At 66.4% G+C, this 17,291-nt stretch overlaps 2 protein-coding genes across 2 annotated transcripts; both read left to right on the top strand.

Moving 5' to 3' along the window:
- The first annotated feature begins 4,167 nt into the window (after positions 1-4,167).
- LOC121160424 (myocyte-specific enhancer factor 2B-like) lies at positions 4,168-8,177 on the top strand. The gene is made up of 8 exons (XM_040986211.1): positions 4,168-4,235; positions 5,673-5,876; positions 6,553-6,687; positions 6,924-7,074; positions 7,213-7,367; positions 7,469-7,562; positions 7,665-7,773; positions 7,970-8,177. The coding sequence occupies exons 1-8, from the start codon at positions 4,182-4,184 to the stop codon at positions 8,175-8,177; spliced, it is 1,110 nt and encodes a 369-aa protein (XP_040842145.1). The 5' UTR covers positions 4,168-4,181.
- A 1,334-nt stretch (positions 8,178-9,511) lies between these two features.
- On the top strand, positions 9,512-17,281 carry TMEM161A (transmembrane protein 161A). Its single transcript, XM_040986212.1, has 12 exons — positions 9,512-9,531; positions 11,471-11,574; positions 12,313-12,393; positions 12,615-12,715; positions 12,792-12,948; positions 14,055-14,206; positions 14,728-14,788; positions 14,953-15,096; positions 15,197-15,310; positions 15,409-15,583; positions 16,403-16,499; positions 16,782-17,281. Exons 1-12 carry the CDS (start codon positions 9,529-9,531, stop codon positions 17,030-17,032), a joined length of 1,440 nt encoding a protein of 479 aa, XP_040842146.1. The 5' UTR covers positions 9,512-9,528; the 3' UTR covers positions 17,033-17,281.
- Positions 17,282-17,291: the final 10 nt, after the last annotated feature.

The raw sequence follows: 17,291 nt of genomic DNA on the forward strand, positions 1-17,291 counted from the left end.
ACTCCTCAGAAGCAGGTGCAGGGCCCCACGGGAGCCACAACCCCAAGTCCCCCTCAGCACCCCAACCTGGTCAGCACCTCACCGGGGAGGGAGGAGGGTCAGAGCCCCCCAGAGAGGGCAGGGGTCCCTGGCTTTCCAAGGGGCGCTTCCCGGCACGCTTAATGAGGTACTTGGGGAGCCAGTGATGAAATTACAGCCGAGGTTGCGTGAGGCGGGACGCCAGCCCGCCTTGCTGTGCGCATGGGAGCCGCGACGCCCCTCCCCGCTAGGCAGGGTCACCCACCTGCCTCCCATTTGTCACTTCCAAGCCCGGGTCCCCCACCGCCTCTTCCAGCTCCTCCGCCCCGGGTAGGGGGAGGGTGGCGGTGGGAAGATTTGCTGCTGAACTTGGCTCGGGGAGGAAGTGGGGACGTGGTGTGTCGGAGTGTGGCGCCGCCGTGGTCTGCAAGGGGGGCATGCTGACTCAGCGTCCGCCAGTCCCAACGCCTCCCTCCCCCAGCTCCCCTCCCCCCGCCTGCCCCCCCACCTGGCTTATAGGAAGTGAAAAAATCAAGCTCTATAGATGAGGCATATCTCCCCCACCCCAGCCTGGCTCCCCCAGCGAGCCCCTCTTGTCCTCTCAGAAGGGTTTGTTGATCGACTTACTGTTCACAGAAACCCTGATCTGGTACCTGGGCCTTGGACTGGCACCCCTTCCCACTGCACACAAGCACCAGCCCCCACTCTCCCCTAGGGTCAGCCAGCGGTTTCTCCCTCCCCCCCACCTCCCCAGCTGCACACTTTCTGGCCTGGGGGTGGGGAAGTAGTATTCCCATCTTGGCGACTGACCAGGACCCTGTGGGCCCAGAGGAGACCGCAGGAGCCGGAACCACCTCGGGTCCCCTGGCCCCCCACGCCCCGCGCTGCTCCAGGGCCCCACCCGGCCGTGCACGCCGTCTGTTCAGGTCACCCAGGACACCCATTATAAGCAAGTTTATTTTTGAAAGAATTATTTTTCATTAGAAAGGTAGATTTACAGAAAGAAAGAGAAGAATCTTCCATCTGCTGGTTTACTCTCCAAGTGGCTGCAACAGCCGGAGCTGAAGCCAGGAGCCAGGAGCTTCTTCTGGGTCTCCCACGCGGGTACAGGGTCCCCAGGCTTTGGGCCGTCCTCCACTGCTTTCCCAGGCCACAGGCAGGGAGCTGGGTGGGAAGTGGAGCAGCCGGGATTAGAACCCACACCCTTTGGGAGGCTGGTGCATGCAAGGCAAGGGCTTTAATCACTAGGCTACCACATTGAGTCTCGAATCAATATTAAAAAGAAGAAATTGGGGGAGATGCTAGCCGCTTGCCTGCAGACACCCACTTGCTTCGGGCACCTCCCTGAACACCGTTTAGCTCCCCTGACATCAGGCCCAGGGCCTGACTTCCTCCTCCGGTGTGATCTCCTGGGTTTCCCCTGCACCTCTGTCTCTGCCGGATGCACCCCAGGGGCAGGGCTAGGTGGGTAGGGAAGAGGCCTCCCCCACCGCAGCCGACTCCCTCCCACGTGCCCGGCACATGCAGTGGCCTGCGGCCTGGCCCTCCCCAGCGGCCTGCCCCGGCAGTTCCCAGCACGCGGCCATCTGGGGCAGGGACGCCCGGGCAGTCTGCGGCCTGGCCCGGCATTTGCATGTGAGGACAAATATATGTGAAGCAGCCAGGGCCGCCGCCTCCGCGCTCGCGGCTGCCCCTTCGCACCTGGCCCGCGACACGGTCACTGCGGAACAGCTGCATTTGCATGCGCGTGTATTTCTGGGCAGCCGGGAGCTGGGGGCATCTAAGAGGAAGTTGTTGAGGGAAGGTGGGCCCGGGCGGCGGCGACGGCGGTGGTGTCACCCGGTCTGCCTTGACCACATCTTTCTGACCCCGCCCGGATCAGACGGAGGCTCAGGGGGACAGCGAGGGCTCCCCATTACCACCACCACCACCACCGAGTCCCACCATCAGAGCTGGAAGGGACGGCTGAGGATGACAGGAGATCCATGGGGTCTTCCAGACGGGTTTTGCAGTGTGCATAGGAGTTGGCCAAGTGAAGATGTTGGCCAAGGAGTTCCTGGGTTTATTTAAGGGAATGTCCTCAAGGGTCGGAGGCTGGGCCAGTGCAAAGCCAGGAGCCAGGAGCTTCTTCCGGGTCTCCCACGAGGGTGCAGGTCCTAAGGCTTTGGGCCGTCCTCCACTGCTTTCCCAGGCCACAGGCAGAGAGCTGGATGGGAAGCGGGGCCGCTGGGATTAGAACTGGAGCGCATATGGGATCCTGGTGGATGTAAGGCAAAGACTTCAGCCACTAGGCCATCGCACTGCAATGGCTGGAGCTGGGTCAGGAGCCAGGAGCCTCTTCCAGGTCTCCCACGCGGGTGCAGGGTCCCCAGGCTCTGGGCCGTCCTCCACTGCATTCCCAGGCCACAGGCAGGGAGCTGGGTGGGAAGTGGAATGGCCGGGAAATGACCCAGTGCTCCTATGGGATCCCGGGCTTGCAAGTGGCCTAGCCACTGAGCCATCACGCTGGGCTCCCTCCACTGAGTTTTAAGGTGAGAAACCAGTGGTTAATCCCAAGCCCTGCTCCGAGGGACTGGGTTCCAGTCTGGCAGGCAACAGGTGTCAGCTTGAGTGCCTTGGGCCTCTGCCACCCGCGAGGGCGACCCAGACGGAGCTCCTGGCACCTGGCCCAGTTGTTGTGGGCACTTAAAAAAATAGTTGGGTTTCGAAACTTTTTCCATGTTTCAGAGAAAAATCGCTTTAACTGGAAATTGGCCTGGTCCCATGAATGGCTCCGAACCTGCTGCCTTTGGCTCAGGCCGCCCTGGGGTGGGGGCGCCTGGCGCGCGGCTGTGGCTGCTGGCCCTCCTCTCTCCCCTCTCACACCTGCTGCTCCCCCGGCCCGGAGCTCACTTCCTCTCTCAACTCTCGGTTCAGCATGAGTCTGCTGCTCCCCAACCCCCTAACCCCATCCTGGGGGGGCCTGCCCAACCCTGGGACCGCTGAGTCCAGCCCCAGCCTGCGTGTCTAGAATGAGGACAGCCTGGGAAGGGGGCGCAGAGAGCTCTGTCCGGCCACAGTGCCCCAGCCCTTCGTCCCCCGTCTCCCCTGGGATCCCAGGGCGTCAGTGGCAGGGCAGCAGGGCTGGGGGCAACTGCCCAAATCATGTTGGCATGGAGTGTGGGAAGGGCCCTCCGGACCAGCAACACGCCCCCTTCACTCCCCTAAGGAGCTGCTAGCCTGGGGTCAACCTCTCCAAGCCCGTGGGAGCGTACCCGATTCTGGTGGCTGCAAGTTGAGTGCAGCTGTGAGAGTGAGCCCCACGGCCTGGGCTTTCCCGTGACAGCCCCGAGACCTGACCCAGAAGCCCACGTTGTACGGCCTGCTGGGGACCCTGGGGCCTCCCTCCTCTGCCCTGCCAGTGCCAGGAGATGAGAGCCAGCAGGCTGACGTCTGGGCGGTTCAGCTGCTCTGAGAAACACTTGGAACTCATTTAAAATAAAAGAAAATGAGTTGTCGGGGGCAGAGTGGTGGCACAGCGTGTTCAGCCACTGATGCCAGCATTCCTGCAGCTGAGTCCCAGCTGCTCCACTTCCCGTCCAGCTCCCCGCTCATGTGTGCACCCGGGGAAGCAGTGGATGGCTCAAGGGCTTGGGGCCCTGCCACGTGTGTGGGGAGCCGGCCGGAGCTCCTGGCCTGGCCCTGGCTTCCCCTAGCATCTGTGGAGTGACCGAGCACGGGGGAGATTTCTGTGCTTCGCAGATAGGGCATCTATTGTCAAAGGCAAATGGACTTTTTTTGGGGGGGGGGGGCTGTATTTCCCACAGCCCTCCTGCTTGCTGGCAATGGCTGGCAGAACCCCAAGTGTGGAGGTCCAGCCCAGCTGGGCATGGAGTCTGGCGGCTCTTGGGCACCACTGTTCCTGCACGCTGGCCAGTGGGGGGCTCCAGGCCTGGGGTTTTCCACACCTCCCCTTCCCGCCCTGGCTCCTACAAGGTGATTGATCCTTAAACAAGGGGGGAAGGCGGGCCAAGGCCCCTCAGCACCTGGGAGAGGTGGGGAGTGGGCAGGAGGCGCAGGGCGGGGATGGGTTTCCCCTGCCCGCCCTGCACCTGCCACTCACCCTCCACCCGCACCTGCTCGCACTCAGATCCACCTCGGGTCGCTCCGCCCAGCCTGGCAGCATGGGGAGGAAGAAAATTCAGATCTCGCGCATTCTGGACCAGAGGAATCGACAGGTGAGCGAGCGGCGGGCGGGCCAGCAGAGGTGACCGCAGCGGGCAGGGCGGGCGCGTGGCATGGCTGTTCTGGAAGCTCTCAGAGGGTCGGGAAACACCAGGACTTTGAGATCAAACCCTCCATCATTATTTATGGGAAAAGCAGAGCAGCATAGAGAGGAGTGACAGAAAGATGTTTCATGCGTAGGTTCCCCCCCCACCAGATGGCCACCTGCCAGGCTGCAGCCAGGAGCCTGGAACTCCATCCGGGTCTCCCCCAGAGGTGGCAGGAGCCCCAAGCACTTGGGCCATCTTTGGTCACTTCCCCAGGCTGGCCGCCGGGATTCGAACTGGTGCCCACGTGGGTAGCTGGTGACGCAGCAGGACCTGCTGTACCATAGCTGGCCCCAGCGCCTTTTTAAAGATTTATTTATTTTCATTTTGTCCGCAAAGGTTCATTCCAAGCCAGGGAGCATCATCCGGGTCTCCCACGTGGCTGTGGGGGTCCGGGCGCCTGGACCAGCCTGTGCAGCCTTTCCAGACACAACGGCAGAGAGCTGGGCCAGAAGAAGCCGGGATTTAACCTGAGCCCTCTTGGGATGCCAACGCCACAGGTGGTTGCTTAAGCTACTATGCCACTGTGCTGCCAGTTCCTCCAGGCCCGTTTTAATTCAGTTATCTTCCCTGATGGCTAGAGTTCAAAGAAAACAGGCATGGGCCTAGTGCAATAGCCTAGTGCCTAAATCCTCACCTTACACATGCCGGGATTCCATAAGGATGCTGGTTCAAGTCCCAGCTGCTCCACTTCCCGTCCAGCTCCCTACCTGTGGCCTGGGAAAGCAGTGGAGGACGGCCCAAAGCCTTGGGACCCTGCACCCGTGTGGGAGACCCGGAAGAAGCTCCTGGCTCCTGGCTTCAGATCGGCTCAGCTCTGGCCGTTGTGACCACTTGGGGAGTGAGTCAGCAGATGGAAGATCTTCTTTCCTGTCTCCACTCCTCTCTGTATATCAGCCTTTCCAAGAAAAACAAACAAATCGTTAATAAGCAAATCTTGAAAAAGAAATAAAGAAAACAGACACAGCAGGCATGGGGGAAGCCGGGAGAGTAATCCATCCACACTCCAGGGGGCATGTGAGCCGGGTGTGGGCGCAGGCATAGGAGTTTGCCCCTTGGGACAGGGAGAGCAGCCGCCCCGTGCAGGCAGGAACACGGAGTGGGGTGAGGGACCCTCATCCTCATCCCCCGTGAGGGACCCCCATCCTCATCCCGCCCCCGTGAGGGACCCCCATCCTCATCCCCCGTGAGGGACCCTCATCCTCATCCCGCCCCCGTGAGGGACCCCCATCCTCATCCCCCGTGAGGGACCCCCGTCCTCATCCCCCGTGAGGGACCCCCATCCTCATCCCCCGTGAGGGACCCCCGTCCTCATCCGCCCCCTCTCCGCTCCCCTGCGCGCAGGTGACCTTCACCAAGCGCAAGTTCGGGCTGATGAAGAAGGCGTACGAGCTGAGCGTGCTGTGCGACTGCGAGATCGCCCTCATCATCTTCAACAGCGCCAACCGCCTGTTCCAGTACGCCAGCACCGACATGGACCGCGTGCTGCTCAAGTACACGGAGTACAGCGAGCCGCACGAGAGCCGCACCAACAGCGACATCCTGCAGGTGGGGGCGGGGCCGGGGCGGGGCCACGAGGGTGGGCGGGGCCGGAGTACAGCGAGCCGCACCAACAGCGACATCCTGCAGGTGGGGGCGGGGCCGGGGCGTGGGCGGGGCTGGGAGGGCGGGGTCACGAGGGTGGGCGGGGCCGGAGTACAGCGAGCCGCACCTACAGCGACATCCTGCAGGTGTGGGCGGGGCCGGGGCGTGGGCGGGGCTGGGAGGGCGGGGCCACGAGGGTGGGCGGGGCCGTGGAGTGAGGGGCGGGGCTGGGGAGGGCGGGGCCAGCACAGCTGAGCAGGCGCTGTAGGGGCCAGGGGACCGGGCGACACCCCGTGACCAGGGGACCGGCCTGACCCCGTGACCAGGGGAGCCACGCGTGCCCCCAAGTCCCCCGTGCCCCGGTGCCCGGGAACCAGCCTGACCTGCGGCTGTGCCCTGCAGAGTTAGGGTACAGGGTTATGGAGCGTTAGACACAGTGCAGACAGAAGGAGGGGACGCAGCGTGGGGGTCGGCCTGGAGCGAACCATGCCTGCACTCCACGCCCCGCAACACACTGGCTGGTTAGGTGTGACTGCTGCTGTCCCCCACCGCCCCGTGACCCCCAGCACCGGGCTCCCTCCTGGGCTCCCTCCTGGGGTCCCTCATGCTGCTCTGCCTCCTCCCCCCGTCCCCACCCCAGACGCTGAAACGCAGGGGAGTGGGCCTCGACGGAGCAGAACCGGAGCCCGAGGAGGGGTCTGATGCGTCCAGGGAGAAGCTACGGAGGCTGGCGGGCGACGGGGGCGACCCGACCTTGCCCAGGCCCCGGCTCTATGTAAGTGACCCTTGGGAATGGAGCCCTGAGCCCCCCGCCTAGGCCCACGGGAGAGGGGCCCGAGATGGGGAGATCCTAGAAGGGTGGGGGGCATGTGGCTGGGGCTTTGAAGGACGCAGAGGACTTCGGTAAGTCCTAGCCCTCAAGGAATGACCTGGGGAGGCAGAGGGGACACAGCAGCCAGAGGGGTGCCCAGCTCTGGCACCCCCACCCATGCACCCCACTTCACCCTGCAGCCGGTGGCCCCTGCCATGCCCAGCCCAGATATGGTCTACGGGGCCCTGCCGCCGCCCGGTTGCGACCCCTGCGGGCTCGGGGAGGCCCTGCCGGTGGCCCAGAGCCGGCCATCTCCCTTCAGGCCCGCAGCCCCCAAAGCGGGGCCCCCAGGTGAGCATGGGGCAAAGGTGGGTGGTGCCCGGTGGAGGGGGCTGTGGGCGCTATGCCCGGTGGCCCGGTGGAGGGGGCTGTGGGCGTGAGGCCCAGTGGCCTGGCATGACACCGTGTCCCCCACCTCCCCTTCCCCAGGACTGCCTCACCCTCTGCTCGCATCCTCAAGCCTCCTGGCCCCCAAGACGCCCCCACCCCCGCCCCCAGCACCGCTGTACTTGGCGGCAGCGGACAGCAGGCGGCCAGACCTGCCCGGGGGCCTGGCGGGGAACCGAGGGACCCTGAACACCCCGGTAAGCGGTGGGCGGACGTGCGGGAGTGGGTGAGGGGGCCGTGGGGTCTGCTGGGCACGGCCTCCGTGTCCCCCAACACCCCCGGGCCTTCGTTTCCACAGAGAAACCTCTACAGCAGCCTGCAGAACCCAAACTCGGCCACGCCGCCTGCAGCCCCACTGGGCAACTTCCCCTTTCTCCAGGCAGGCCCCCCAGGTGAGGCCATGCCCCCTCCTCACCTGGGCCATGGCAGTGGGGTGGGCGTAGCGTGGGCATCCCCGTCCACCTGGCCCTGCCTCTCCCTCCTCTCCCCTGCAGAGTACAGCTTGGGAGATCCCCCGCCACCCCCTGGCTTGCTGCAGCCCCCGGCCCTGGTCCCGTGGCAGGCGAGAGGGGATGGGCCTCCCGTGGCCCCTGCCCCGCATAGGTGAGTGACCGGGTCGGGGGTGTGGAGCTGGGCACGGGTGAGGGCCGTGGGTACCTCCTCCCCGACACCTGGGCACAGGTGAGGGCCGTCCCCCCTCCCTCACACCTGGGGACAGGTGAGGGCCGTCCCCCCTGCCAAACCTCTCCCTTCTTGGCGTTCTTCCGTCCTCCACCTCCCCTTCTCTCTCGTCCTACAGTGGGGGCCGCAGCCTGGGCGAGGAGGGACCCCCGGCCCGCAGCGCCTCCCCGCCGCCGCCTCAGGTCAACATAAAATCCGAGCGCCTGTCCCCTGTGCCCCCCGGCGGCCCCGGCGACTTCCACAAGGCCTTCTCCTACCCGCTGCTCCTGGGCCGGCCCGGGCCCTCGCTGCGCCGGCTGCCGTCGGCAGAGGGCTGGCCCCGGTAGGGCTGTCCCCCGGAGGGATGGTCCCTGGAGGACTGGCCCCTGGAGGGATGGCCCTGGGAGGACTGTCCCCCGGTAGGACTGTCCCCGGGAGGGCTGTCCCCGGTAGGACTGTCCCCGGGAGGGCTGTCCCCGGGAGGGATGGCCCCCGGAGGGATGGCCCCTGGAGGACTGTCCCCGGGAGGGCTGTCCCCGGGAGGGCTGGCCCCGGGAGGGTTGTCCCCTGGAGGACTGTCCCCCGTAGGACTGTCCCCGGGAGGGATGGCCCCGGGAGGGTTGTCCCCTGGAGGACTGTCCCCCGTAGGACTGTCCCCGGGAGGACTGGCCCCAGGAGGGCTGGCCCGGTAGGGGGACCTCCCCAGGCCAGGGGGGCCTTCCAGGACAGCCCTGCGCCTCGGGGACCTGGAGGGGCGGGCAGCACCTGCATCCCGGACTGTGGTTTGGGGTCCCTTACCCCCTTCCCGTGTGCGCCCCCCAATAAAGGACAAAGCTGTCGCGCTGTCGGAGTCTCCTGCTGGAAGTGTGGGGTGCACCCTGTGCACGGCCGACCTGCAGCGGGGTGGGGTGGGGGCCTGCAGGTGCGGCGTGGGCGGGGCCTGCAGGTGCGGCGTGGGCGGGGCCTGCAGGTGCCGCTGGGCGGGGCTTTGCTCTCCGCCGTCCCCGCCGTGTGTGGGGTGAAGAGTCGCCGCACCCCACGGTGTCACACCCAGCTAGCTTGCTGTCGGGGAGCAGAGTGGCCAAGGCGGTGGTGGGTGGGCTGGGGAGTGAGGCCCGGCCGGGGCGCCGCTCGTGGGGTGCATGGAGGTGCAGGCTCCCGTTTGGGGTTCAGGGGTGCCCAGGGGCATGGGGGAAGCAAAGCTCGGCTTTCTCCAGCTGGGGGGAGGCTGCGCTTTCTCCGCCGGCCCAGAGGAGGCGGCGACACCTCCAGCGCCCCAGGAATCTGCTCCAGCCCAGGGGAACCCTGCTCTAAATCGGGGGACCCCTATTCTAAATCGGGGGTGGGGGCGTTGCATCCCCCTCCCTCCGCCGACAGCGAGGGAGCGGATGGGCCTGAGCGCGGCGAGCCTGTGGGGAAAGCGCAGGGACCTGGGCCGCCCCCTCACCCCGCGCCCCGACACGCAGCCTTCTCCCACTGAACCCCAACTCTGCACGCGCCCCGCCCGTTCGAACTACAACTCCCGGCATGCGCCGCGGATGGCGGCGGCGCTCTCCTGAGCGAGTAGGCCGCTTCCTGTGTGTTGATTGGGCGCCGTGTATGCTCGTCACAGCAGCGAGGGCTCTGATTGGTGGACAGCCCCGGGGCGGCCTGGGCGCGCAGGTTCCCGGGTGCGCGCGCGGCGCTCCCGCCGGCGACATGGTGAGCTTGCGTCTCCCCGTGAACCCCGGGGTTAGGAGGGTCGGGGGGTCCCGCCGAGGGCCCTGCGGGGCTGAGCAGTGCTAGTCGGGGGCTGGGGCCGGGCCGGGGGTGGCCCGGAGCTGCGCTGTCCCAGGTTGGGTTGTCCTGGAGTTGCGGTGTCCCTGGGTTGCGGTGTCCCTGGGTTAGGGTGTTCCTGGGTTGGGGTGTCCCTGGGTTGGGGTGTCCCTGGGTTGCGGTGTCCCCGTGCTGGGATGTCCCTCCAGCTGGGAGGTCCCTGGAGTTGGGGTGTCCCCGTGCAGGGAGGTCCCTGGAGTTGGGGTGTCCCCGTGCTGGGAGGTCCCTGGAGTTGGGGTGTCCCCGTGCTGGGAGGTCCCTGGAGTTGGGGTGTCCCCAAGTTGGACTTGGGACTGAAGTGGGGAGCGCTCTTGCTGGATGGGTCGGTGAAAAAGGGGGGCCGAGCTTGCAGGCTGGGGTGCAGGCGCAGAACGGCACCCCCAGACCCCAGTGGGACAACTGGGCTCGGTTTAGGGAGGGGGGTTCGTAGGTCCAAAGGAGGGAGGAATCTGTGGGTTGCTTGGAAGGTTCCGGAAGACCGCTGCCCCCAGGCAGGGGGTGCACAGGGAGGCAGGGTGGCCTCCAGCCGGGCCCCCCATTTGGCTTTGCAAACTGCTCAATCCCAGGGAGGGATGGGCTGGCGTTGGGGGGCGGCTTCCGCGCTGGGGGTGTAGGGCCAGGCAGGGGGTGCACAGTGAGGCATCGAGCTGTTTGGGGTACCCCCAGGTGCTGAGGTCTGGTCTGTGGGAGATTCCTGCACTCCCCCCCACCCCGGGTTAGCAGGGCAAGCAGGGGCACGTCATGAGAATTTAGGGGTTCGTACTTGGCACCTGCAAACCTCATTTTATAAATAAATAAATAAATAAACTAGATTTGTGACTTCTGTGTGCAAATCACAGACACGGTTTCACGAATCAGTACTATATTTTTAAAATTCTGAGTATATTTCAAAGGCAGAGAGGAAGTGCGATTGTCCACTAGCTTGCCCCAAATGCCCGCAACAGCTGGGGGCTGGGCCAGGAGCCAGGAGCCTCCTCCGGGTCTTCCACGCGGGTGCAGGGTCCCAAGGCTGTGGGCCGTCCTCCACTGCTTTCCCAGGCCACAGGCAGGGAGCTGAGTGGGAAGTGGAGCTGCTGGGACACGAACTGATGCTCCTATGGGATGCTGGCAAGTGCAAGGCGAGGACTTTAGCCACTAGGCTACGGCACCAGGCCCTCAAGCCTTGTTCTACAAAATCTCTCTGTCTCCGAGACATCTTGATTTCTGGGTAGCCGCTGGTTGTCCCCCTCATGCTTCGGGCTGTTTCCTCCTAAACTGTTTGAGAAGCTGTGGCCCGTCAGCCGGCCAGCTGTGAGGTCACGCTGGGAGACGGGAATTCCTGGTACCAACGGTGTTTGCCAGAGAGGTCGATTTCAAAGGCAGAGGGAGGACGAAGGAGTGAGCCATGGAGGATCGTTTCACGGGGCCTTAGCCTCGGCACCCAGCGGGGCTGAACCATTGCCGGGGACCCCAACATCCCGTCTGAGTAGTTCCAGTCCCAGCTACTGCACGAAGGTCGCGCGCCCTGCTCATGTGCCTGGGGAGGCAGCGGGAGGACGGCCGCAGTGCGAGGGCCCCGTCCCCACGAAGGGGGCACCTGGCGGAGGTGCTGCTTGTCAATAAGCACCCCAGGAAAGCTGGGCCCCGGGAGCCTCACTTCCTTGATGTGGGTGCTGGGCCACGGGGTGCTCGGTCAGCGTTGGCGTCCGGCTCCGCTGGACGTGCGGGAAGCAGGGACAAGTGGCCTTTCTATAAATAGCCTGGCTGCTGGGGAGGGAGAGAGCTGAGCGAGCGAGCCAGCATGCGTGTGACCTTCTGGCCAGCACTGCCCCGTCCGTCCCCGCAGGCCGTCCTGGGAGTGCAGCTGCTCGTGACGCTGTTCACGGCCACGCTCATGTACCGCCTGGCGCCCCACTGCTCCTTCGCGCGCTGGCTGCTCTGTAATGGCAGGTGAGCTGGGCAGCGGGACAGGTGAAGACAGGACCTCCACCAGGGAGGGGAGGTGGGAGGAGCCTGCACCAGGGGGGGAGGAGCCTGCACCAGGGAGGGAGGAGCCTGTACCAGGGAGGGAGGAGCCTGCACCAGGTCTGGGAGGAGCCTGCGCCAGGGGTGGGAGGAGCCTGCACCAGGGAGGGAGGAGCCTGCACCAGGGGGTGGGAGGAGCCTGCACCACGGAGGGAGGAGCCTGCACCAGGGAGGGAGGAGTCTGCACCAGGGAGGGGGGAGCCTCATGGGCCGTCCCCCCTTCTCCCAGCCCTGCGTCCACGTGGCATGTGGTGTTTCGTGTGTATTTGTGTTTTTGCTCTGGCCCCCGTGGGAGCCCAGCACGCTGCGTTTATGTGGCATGAGCGTCGTCCGCCCCCGTCATGTCCCTGCTTGCCCCAGCTGCCTTCTCACCCGTTATGTCTCAGAACTTGTCCCCTTTGCCTGCTTCAAGTTTTGTTTTGTTTTGTGTCTCTGACACTTTCTAAGAATCCGTTGAAAAGATGAATTTGTCTCCCTGCAAACATACACCTGTTTCTCCTGGGAGAGTGAGCCGGCCATCTCGGGGGGTTCTGGGAAGCCCCAGAGTCCCCCCTGGTTAAGGGACCCCAGGCCAGACCTGTCCCTTCAGCTCCCTGGATTTGGGTGGCTACCTCGAGCGCCCCCTGCTGGAATTTCTCTAACTGTCCACATCTTTGTGTCCAGTTTATTCCGGTACAAGCATCCATCCGAGGAGGAGCTGCGGGCTCTGGCCGGGAAGGCAAGGCCCAAGGGCCGCAGGGAGCGGTGAGTGGCGCCCCTGTAATGCCAGGCCTGCCCCTCCGCCCCGGGAGGCTGCAGGGGGACGGGGCCCCGGGCAGGGTCAGGTTGGCAGCCAGTGCTGCTGGCAGGGTGGGCAGGGCGGTCCCCTCGTTCTGGGGTGCACAGATTATCAGCTGGGACCCGAGTGCCTTCGGGGGAGCCAGGAGGGTGGGCTTAGCCCTGAGTGACAGATGCCATGCCCCCAGGTGGGCCAGCAATGGCCTCAGTGAGGAGAAGCCTCTGTCGGTGCCCCGGGACGCCCCGTTGCAGCTGGAGACCTGCCCGCTCACGGCCGTGGACGCCCTGGGTAACCGCCCCGCCCGGTGGGGGTGGGAGGGGAGGGCGCTCGTGGCCAGGGGCTGAGCGGGTGGCGTGCCACGCAGTCCTGCGCTTCTTCCTGGAGTACCAGTGGTTCGTGGACTTCGCCGTGTACTCGGGCGGCGTGTATGTCTTCACCGAGGCCTACTACCACCTGCTGGGCCCCGGCAGGGAGACCAACCTGGCCGTGTGCTGGTGTCTGCTCACCGTGGCCTTCTCCATGTATCCTGCCTGGGGGAGGGCCGCGGGGGGCAGTGGGGGCCCTGGTGTCTGAGGACAGGCTGGAGGTGGCGCCCTGGCGGGGGGGGGGTAGGCAAAAAGTACCCGGGAAACACATAGTTATAAACACACCGTGTGAACGTCACAAAGGCTTTTTTCCCCCAAAATAAACCTGTGAAAACTTTTGGGCCAGGTGCACAGCGCAGTGGGCTTAAGCCGCCCCCTTGCAACACAACCTCAGGCTGGCCTCCACTGCTTTCCCAGGCTTGTTGCAAGCAGGGAGCTGGATGGGAAGTGGAGCAGCCGGGACTCGAACCGGCGCCCCTCTGATATGCTCCTATGGCAGGCAGTGGCTCGCCTGCTGCACCACAGCCCCGTCTCCTACATAATGCTTTATAGGGTTTTAAAAAAGTGTTTGAGAGGCGAGAGAGAGGGAAAGACAAAGATCGCCAGCCACGGCTTCACTCCATGTGTGCTGGGCCGGCAAGCTGCTGTGGCTTTGGTGTGGCGGTCCCTGGGTTCGAGTGCGCCAGCTCCCTGCTGCTACGCACACCGTGAGGCAGCAAGCACGGCTCCACTAACTGGGTCCCTCCCACCCCCAGGGGGGCCCGCATCGAGTGGCGGCTTTACAGGGAGTGAACCAGTGGGTGGGAGGTCCTCTCTCCCCACTTACTTCCTGTCCACCCCGCGTTTCAAACGTAAAACAAAACTAGTGTGGACCGGGTCAGGGACCCAGAACTCCGTCCGGGGCTCCCTGGGTGGGTGGGAGCGGCCCCCGCCGCCCCCCAGGGTGCCCGTGAGCAGGGAGGGCAGCCGAGCTGGGCACTGACGGCATCCCCACTCCTGTGCCACACACCTGCTCCCCAGACTTCCCGCGGCTCTGACGGTCCGCACAGCTATGTGCACGTAGCCAGCGTGTCAGGGCTACCTTGCCGGGGAGCGGCCGCTCTGAGCGGGGTCTGATTGTCTGCCAACACGCTGAGCTGTCCCCTGGAGGGAGGCCGGGCTCGAGCAGGCCGGCACTGGGAGAGGGGAGAGTGTGTGTGTGTGTGTGTGTGTGTGCAGGGTCGCCTGCTGTGCATGCCGGGTTTCCTTAGCTCCACTCCCAGCAAGATGTTCCTGACCGTGACCCGCCTGTACTTCAGCGCCGAGGAGGGCGGCGAGCGCTCCGTCTGCCTCGCCTTCGCCTTCCTCTTCCTGATCCTGGCCATGCTGGTGCAGGTGGTGCGGGAGGAGACGCTGGAGCTGGGCCTGGAGCCGGGTGGGTGTGGCCTGCGGGTGGGCGGGGTCGTGGTGGGTGTGGCCGCCGCTGGGTGGGGCCTGCGGGTGGGTGGGGCCCTGGTGGGCATGTCTCCGTGTGGTGGGTGGGGCCACCGGTGGGTGTGCCTCCTTGTGGTGGGTGTGGCCTGCGGGTGGGTGGGGCCCTGGTGGGCATGTCTCCGTGTGGTGGGTGGGGCCACCGGTGGGTGTGCCTCCTTGTGGTGGGTGTGGCCTGCTGGGTGGGTGTGGCCTGCTGGGTGGGTGGGGCGCTGTGGGCGTGTCTCCTTGTGGTGGGTGTGGCCACCGCTGGGTGTGGTCTCTGGGTGGGCGTGTCTCCGTGTGGCCACTTGGGGAGTGAACCAGTGGATGGAAGATCTTTTGTCTCTCTGCACTCGCCCTGCGGCCTGGCATAGGACCCGGCCCCCATGAGTGCGTCCCAGCTGGAAAGCAGGGTGTGTGTCAGGGTGACTCGGGCACCGTGCAGTCCACTCCAACCCCTCCATGTCCCCCCGTTTTCCCCAGGCCTGGCCAGTGTGACCCAGCGTCTGGAGCCGCTTCTGAAAGACCAAGGCTGGGACTGGGCGTGAGTCAGGGTCGGGGAGCTGGGACGGGGGTCCCCCTGGCCGGGGGAGCTGGGATGGGGGTCTCCCTGGCCGGGGGAGCTGGGACGGGGGTCTCCCTGGCCAGGCTGCGGGCCAGGCTGCAGGGCCTCTCCGACCGCGGCCTCCCCTGCCCTGCCTTCCCCAGGATCCCCGTGGCCAAGCTGAGCGTCCGAGTGGGGCTGGCAGCGGCGGGCTCAGTGCTGGGCGCGTTCCTCACCTTCCCGGGCCTGCGGCTGGCCCAGACACACCGGGACGCGCTGACCCTGTCGGAGGACCGGCCCCTGCTGCAGTTACGAGGGTGCTACCCGGTGGGGGCGTGGAGGGCTGGCGGGGTGCCCCGGCCTCACTGAGCCCCCAGCCTCACTGTGCCCCTGCCCTCGGCCGCCCAGGTTCCTGCTGCACACCAGCTTCGTGTCTCCCCTGTTCGTTCTGTGGCTCTGGACCAAGCCCGTGGCACGGGACTTCCTGCAGCAGGCGCCTCTGGGCGGGACCTCGGTCTCCCTGTGCGTGTGGGGCTGGCCGGGAGGGCGAGCAGTGAGGGGACCCCAGCCCGCCATGCTGCCCCTCGGAGACCCCACCAACCTCCAGCCCTGCCCCCCAGGCTGTCGGACGCGGCCTTCGACTCGGTGCGCCTGTGGGTGCTGGTGGCGCTGTGCCTGCTGCGTCTGGCCGTCACGAGGCCCCACCTGCAGGCCTACCTGTGCCTGGCCAAGGCCCGTGTGGAGCAACTGCGCAAGGAAGCGGGCCGCATCGAGGCCCGGGAGATCCAGCAGCGGGTAAGGGGGATTGGGGTGCCCCCCAGCGCCCCGCTCCCTGCCCCCAGGTGGTGGGACACAGGGAGAGGGGTGCCCCCTGGGAGAGGGGTGCCCCCAACGCCCGCTCCCTGCCCCCAGGTGGTGGGACCCCGGGAGAGGGGTGCCCCCCAATGCCCCGCTCCTTCCCCCAGGTGGTGGAACCCTGGGAGAGGGGTGCCCCCAACGCCCACTCCCTGCCCACAGGTGGTGGGATTCTGGGAGAGGGGTGCCGCCAACGCCCGCCCCCTGCCCCCAGGTGGTGGGACCCCGGGAGAGGGGTGCCCCCAACGCCCGCCCCCTGCCCGCAGGTGGTGGGACCCAGCCCAGGGAGAGGGGTGCCCCCAACGCCCGTCCACTCCCCCAGGTGGTGGGACCCAGGGAGAGGGGTGCCCCCAACGCCCTGCTCCCTGCCCCCAGGTGGTGGGACCCCGGGAGAGGGGTGCCCCCAATGACCTGCTCCCTGCCCCCAGGTGGTGGGACCCCGGGAGAGGGGTGCCCCCAATGACCTGCTCCCTGCCCCCAGGTGGTGGGACCCAGGGAGAGGGGTGCCCCCTGGTAGAGGGGTGCCCCCAACGCCCGCCCCCTGCCCCCAGGTGGTGGGACCCCGGGAGAGGGGTGCCCCCAACACCCTGCTCCCTGTCCCCAGGTGGTGGGATCCTGGGAGAGGGGTGCCCCCAACGCCCTGCTCCCTGCCCCCAGGTGGTGGGACCCCGGGAGAGGGGTGCCCCCAACGCCCGCCCCCTCCCCCAGGTGGTGGGACCCTGGGAGAGGGGTGCCCCCAACGCCCGCCCCCTCCCCCAGGTGGTCCGCGTGTACTGCTATGTGACCGTGGTCAGCCTGCAGTACCTGACCCCGCTCATCCTCACGCTCAACTTCACACTGCTGCTCAAGTCGCTGGGTGAGGGGGCGGGGCCTGGGTGGGTGGAGCCTCTTCTAGGGGGCGGGGCCTCGGGTGCAGTCACGAGGGGCGGGGTCTGAGCGTAGTGGGGGCGTGGTCAGCACTTGAGGGGTGGAACTGAAGGCTGGGCAGGTGGCAGGGGCCCAGCCTCTGCTGGAGGCCGACTGGAGCAGGATTAGGGGACGGGGAGGTGGACCCTGGATTCTGGGGGTGTCCAGGCAGGTGGTTACAGAACCGGGCCCCGCAGGCCCCACCCTGAGGCTCCATTCGCACCTTCTGCAGGTGGCTACTCCTGGGGCCTGGGCCCGGCTCCCCCACTCTCCCCCGCCACGCCTTCCCTCACTGACCCGGTCAGCCCCGGGGAGGACTCGGCTCAGGAGACGGCGGCCCGCATCGCGGGGGTCCTGGGTGGCCTGCTCACGCCGCTCTTCCTGCGCGGGGTCCTGGCCTACCTCATCTGGTGGACGGCTGCCTGCCAGCTGCTGGCCAGCCTGTTCGGCCTCTACTTCCACCAGCACCTGGCCGGCTCCTAGCCGCCTGCAGTGCTCCTGGACCTGCCCTTGTGTGCGTGCCTCAGGGTCCCCCGCAGGTCAGTGCCTGAGCCACTCCGCCCCGGATCCTGGGGGCTGCATGGAGGTCTGTCGGACTCAACCTCGGGCCCTGCAGCGTGTGGGGACAGCTTGGACTGGAGAGATTTGGGGAGCAATGGGGTGCTGAGCCCTAGCAAGTTCATGTGGCACATGTTTGGGCAGGAGGGAGGGGAGGCAGAGGGAGAGGGCCAGGACTGGCATG

This window comes from Ochotona curzoniae, unplaced genomic scaffold, assembly GCF_017591425.1.
Source record: "Ochotona curzoniae isolate NIBS_2020 unplaced genomic scaffold, NIBS_Ocur_1.0 contig_4502, whole genome shotgun sequence".
NCBI classification, from domain to species: domain Eukaryota; kingdom Metazoa; phylum Chordata; class Mammalia; order Lagomorpha; family Ochotonidae; genus Ochotona; species Ochotona curzoniae.

Coding starts and splice junctions, on each gene's coding strand:
- LOC121160424 (XM_040986211.1), top strand. CDS start 4,182: ATGGGGAGGAAGAAAATTCAGATCTCGCGCATTCTGGACCAGAGGAAT. Junction 4,236..5,672: donor TGGACCAGAGGAATCGACAG/GTGAGCGAGCGG, acceptor CCCTGCGCGCAG/GTGACCTTCACCAAGCGCAA. Junction 7,368..7,468: donor GAGGGACCCTGAACACCCCG/GTAAGCGGTGGG, acceptor TCGTTTCCACAG/AGAAACCTCTACAGCAGCCT.
- TMEM161A (XM_040986212.1), top strand. Junction 11,575..12,312: donor TGGCTGCTCTGTAATGGCAG/GTGAGCTGGGCA, acceptor CTTTGTGTCCAG/TTTATTCCGGTACAAGCATC. Junction 15,584..16,402: donor CCCGGGAGATCCAGCAGCGG/GTAAGGGGGATT, acceptor CCCCTCCCCCAG/GTGGTCCGCGTGTACTGCTA.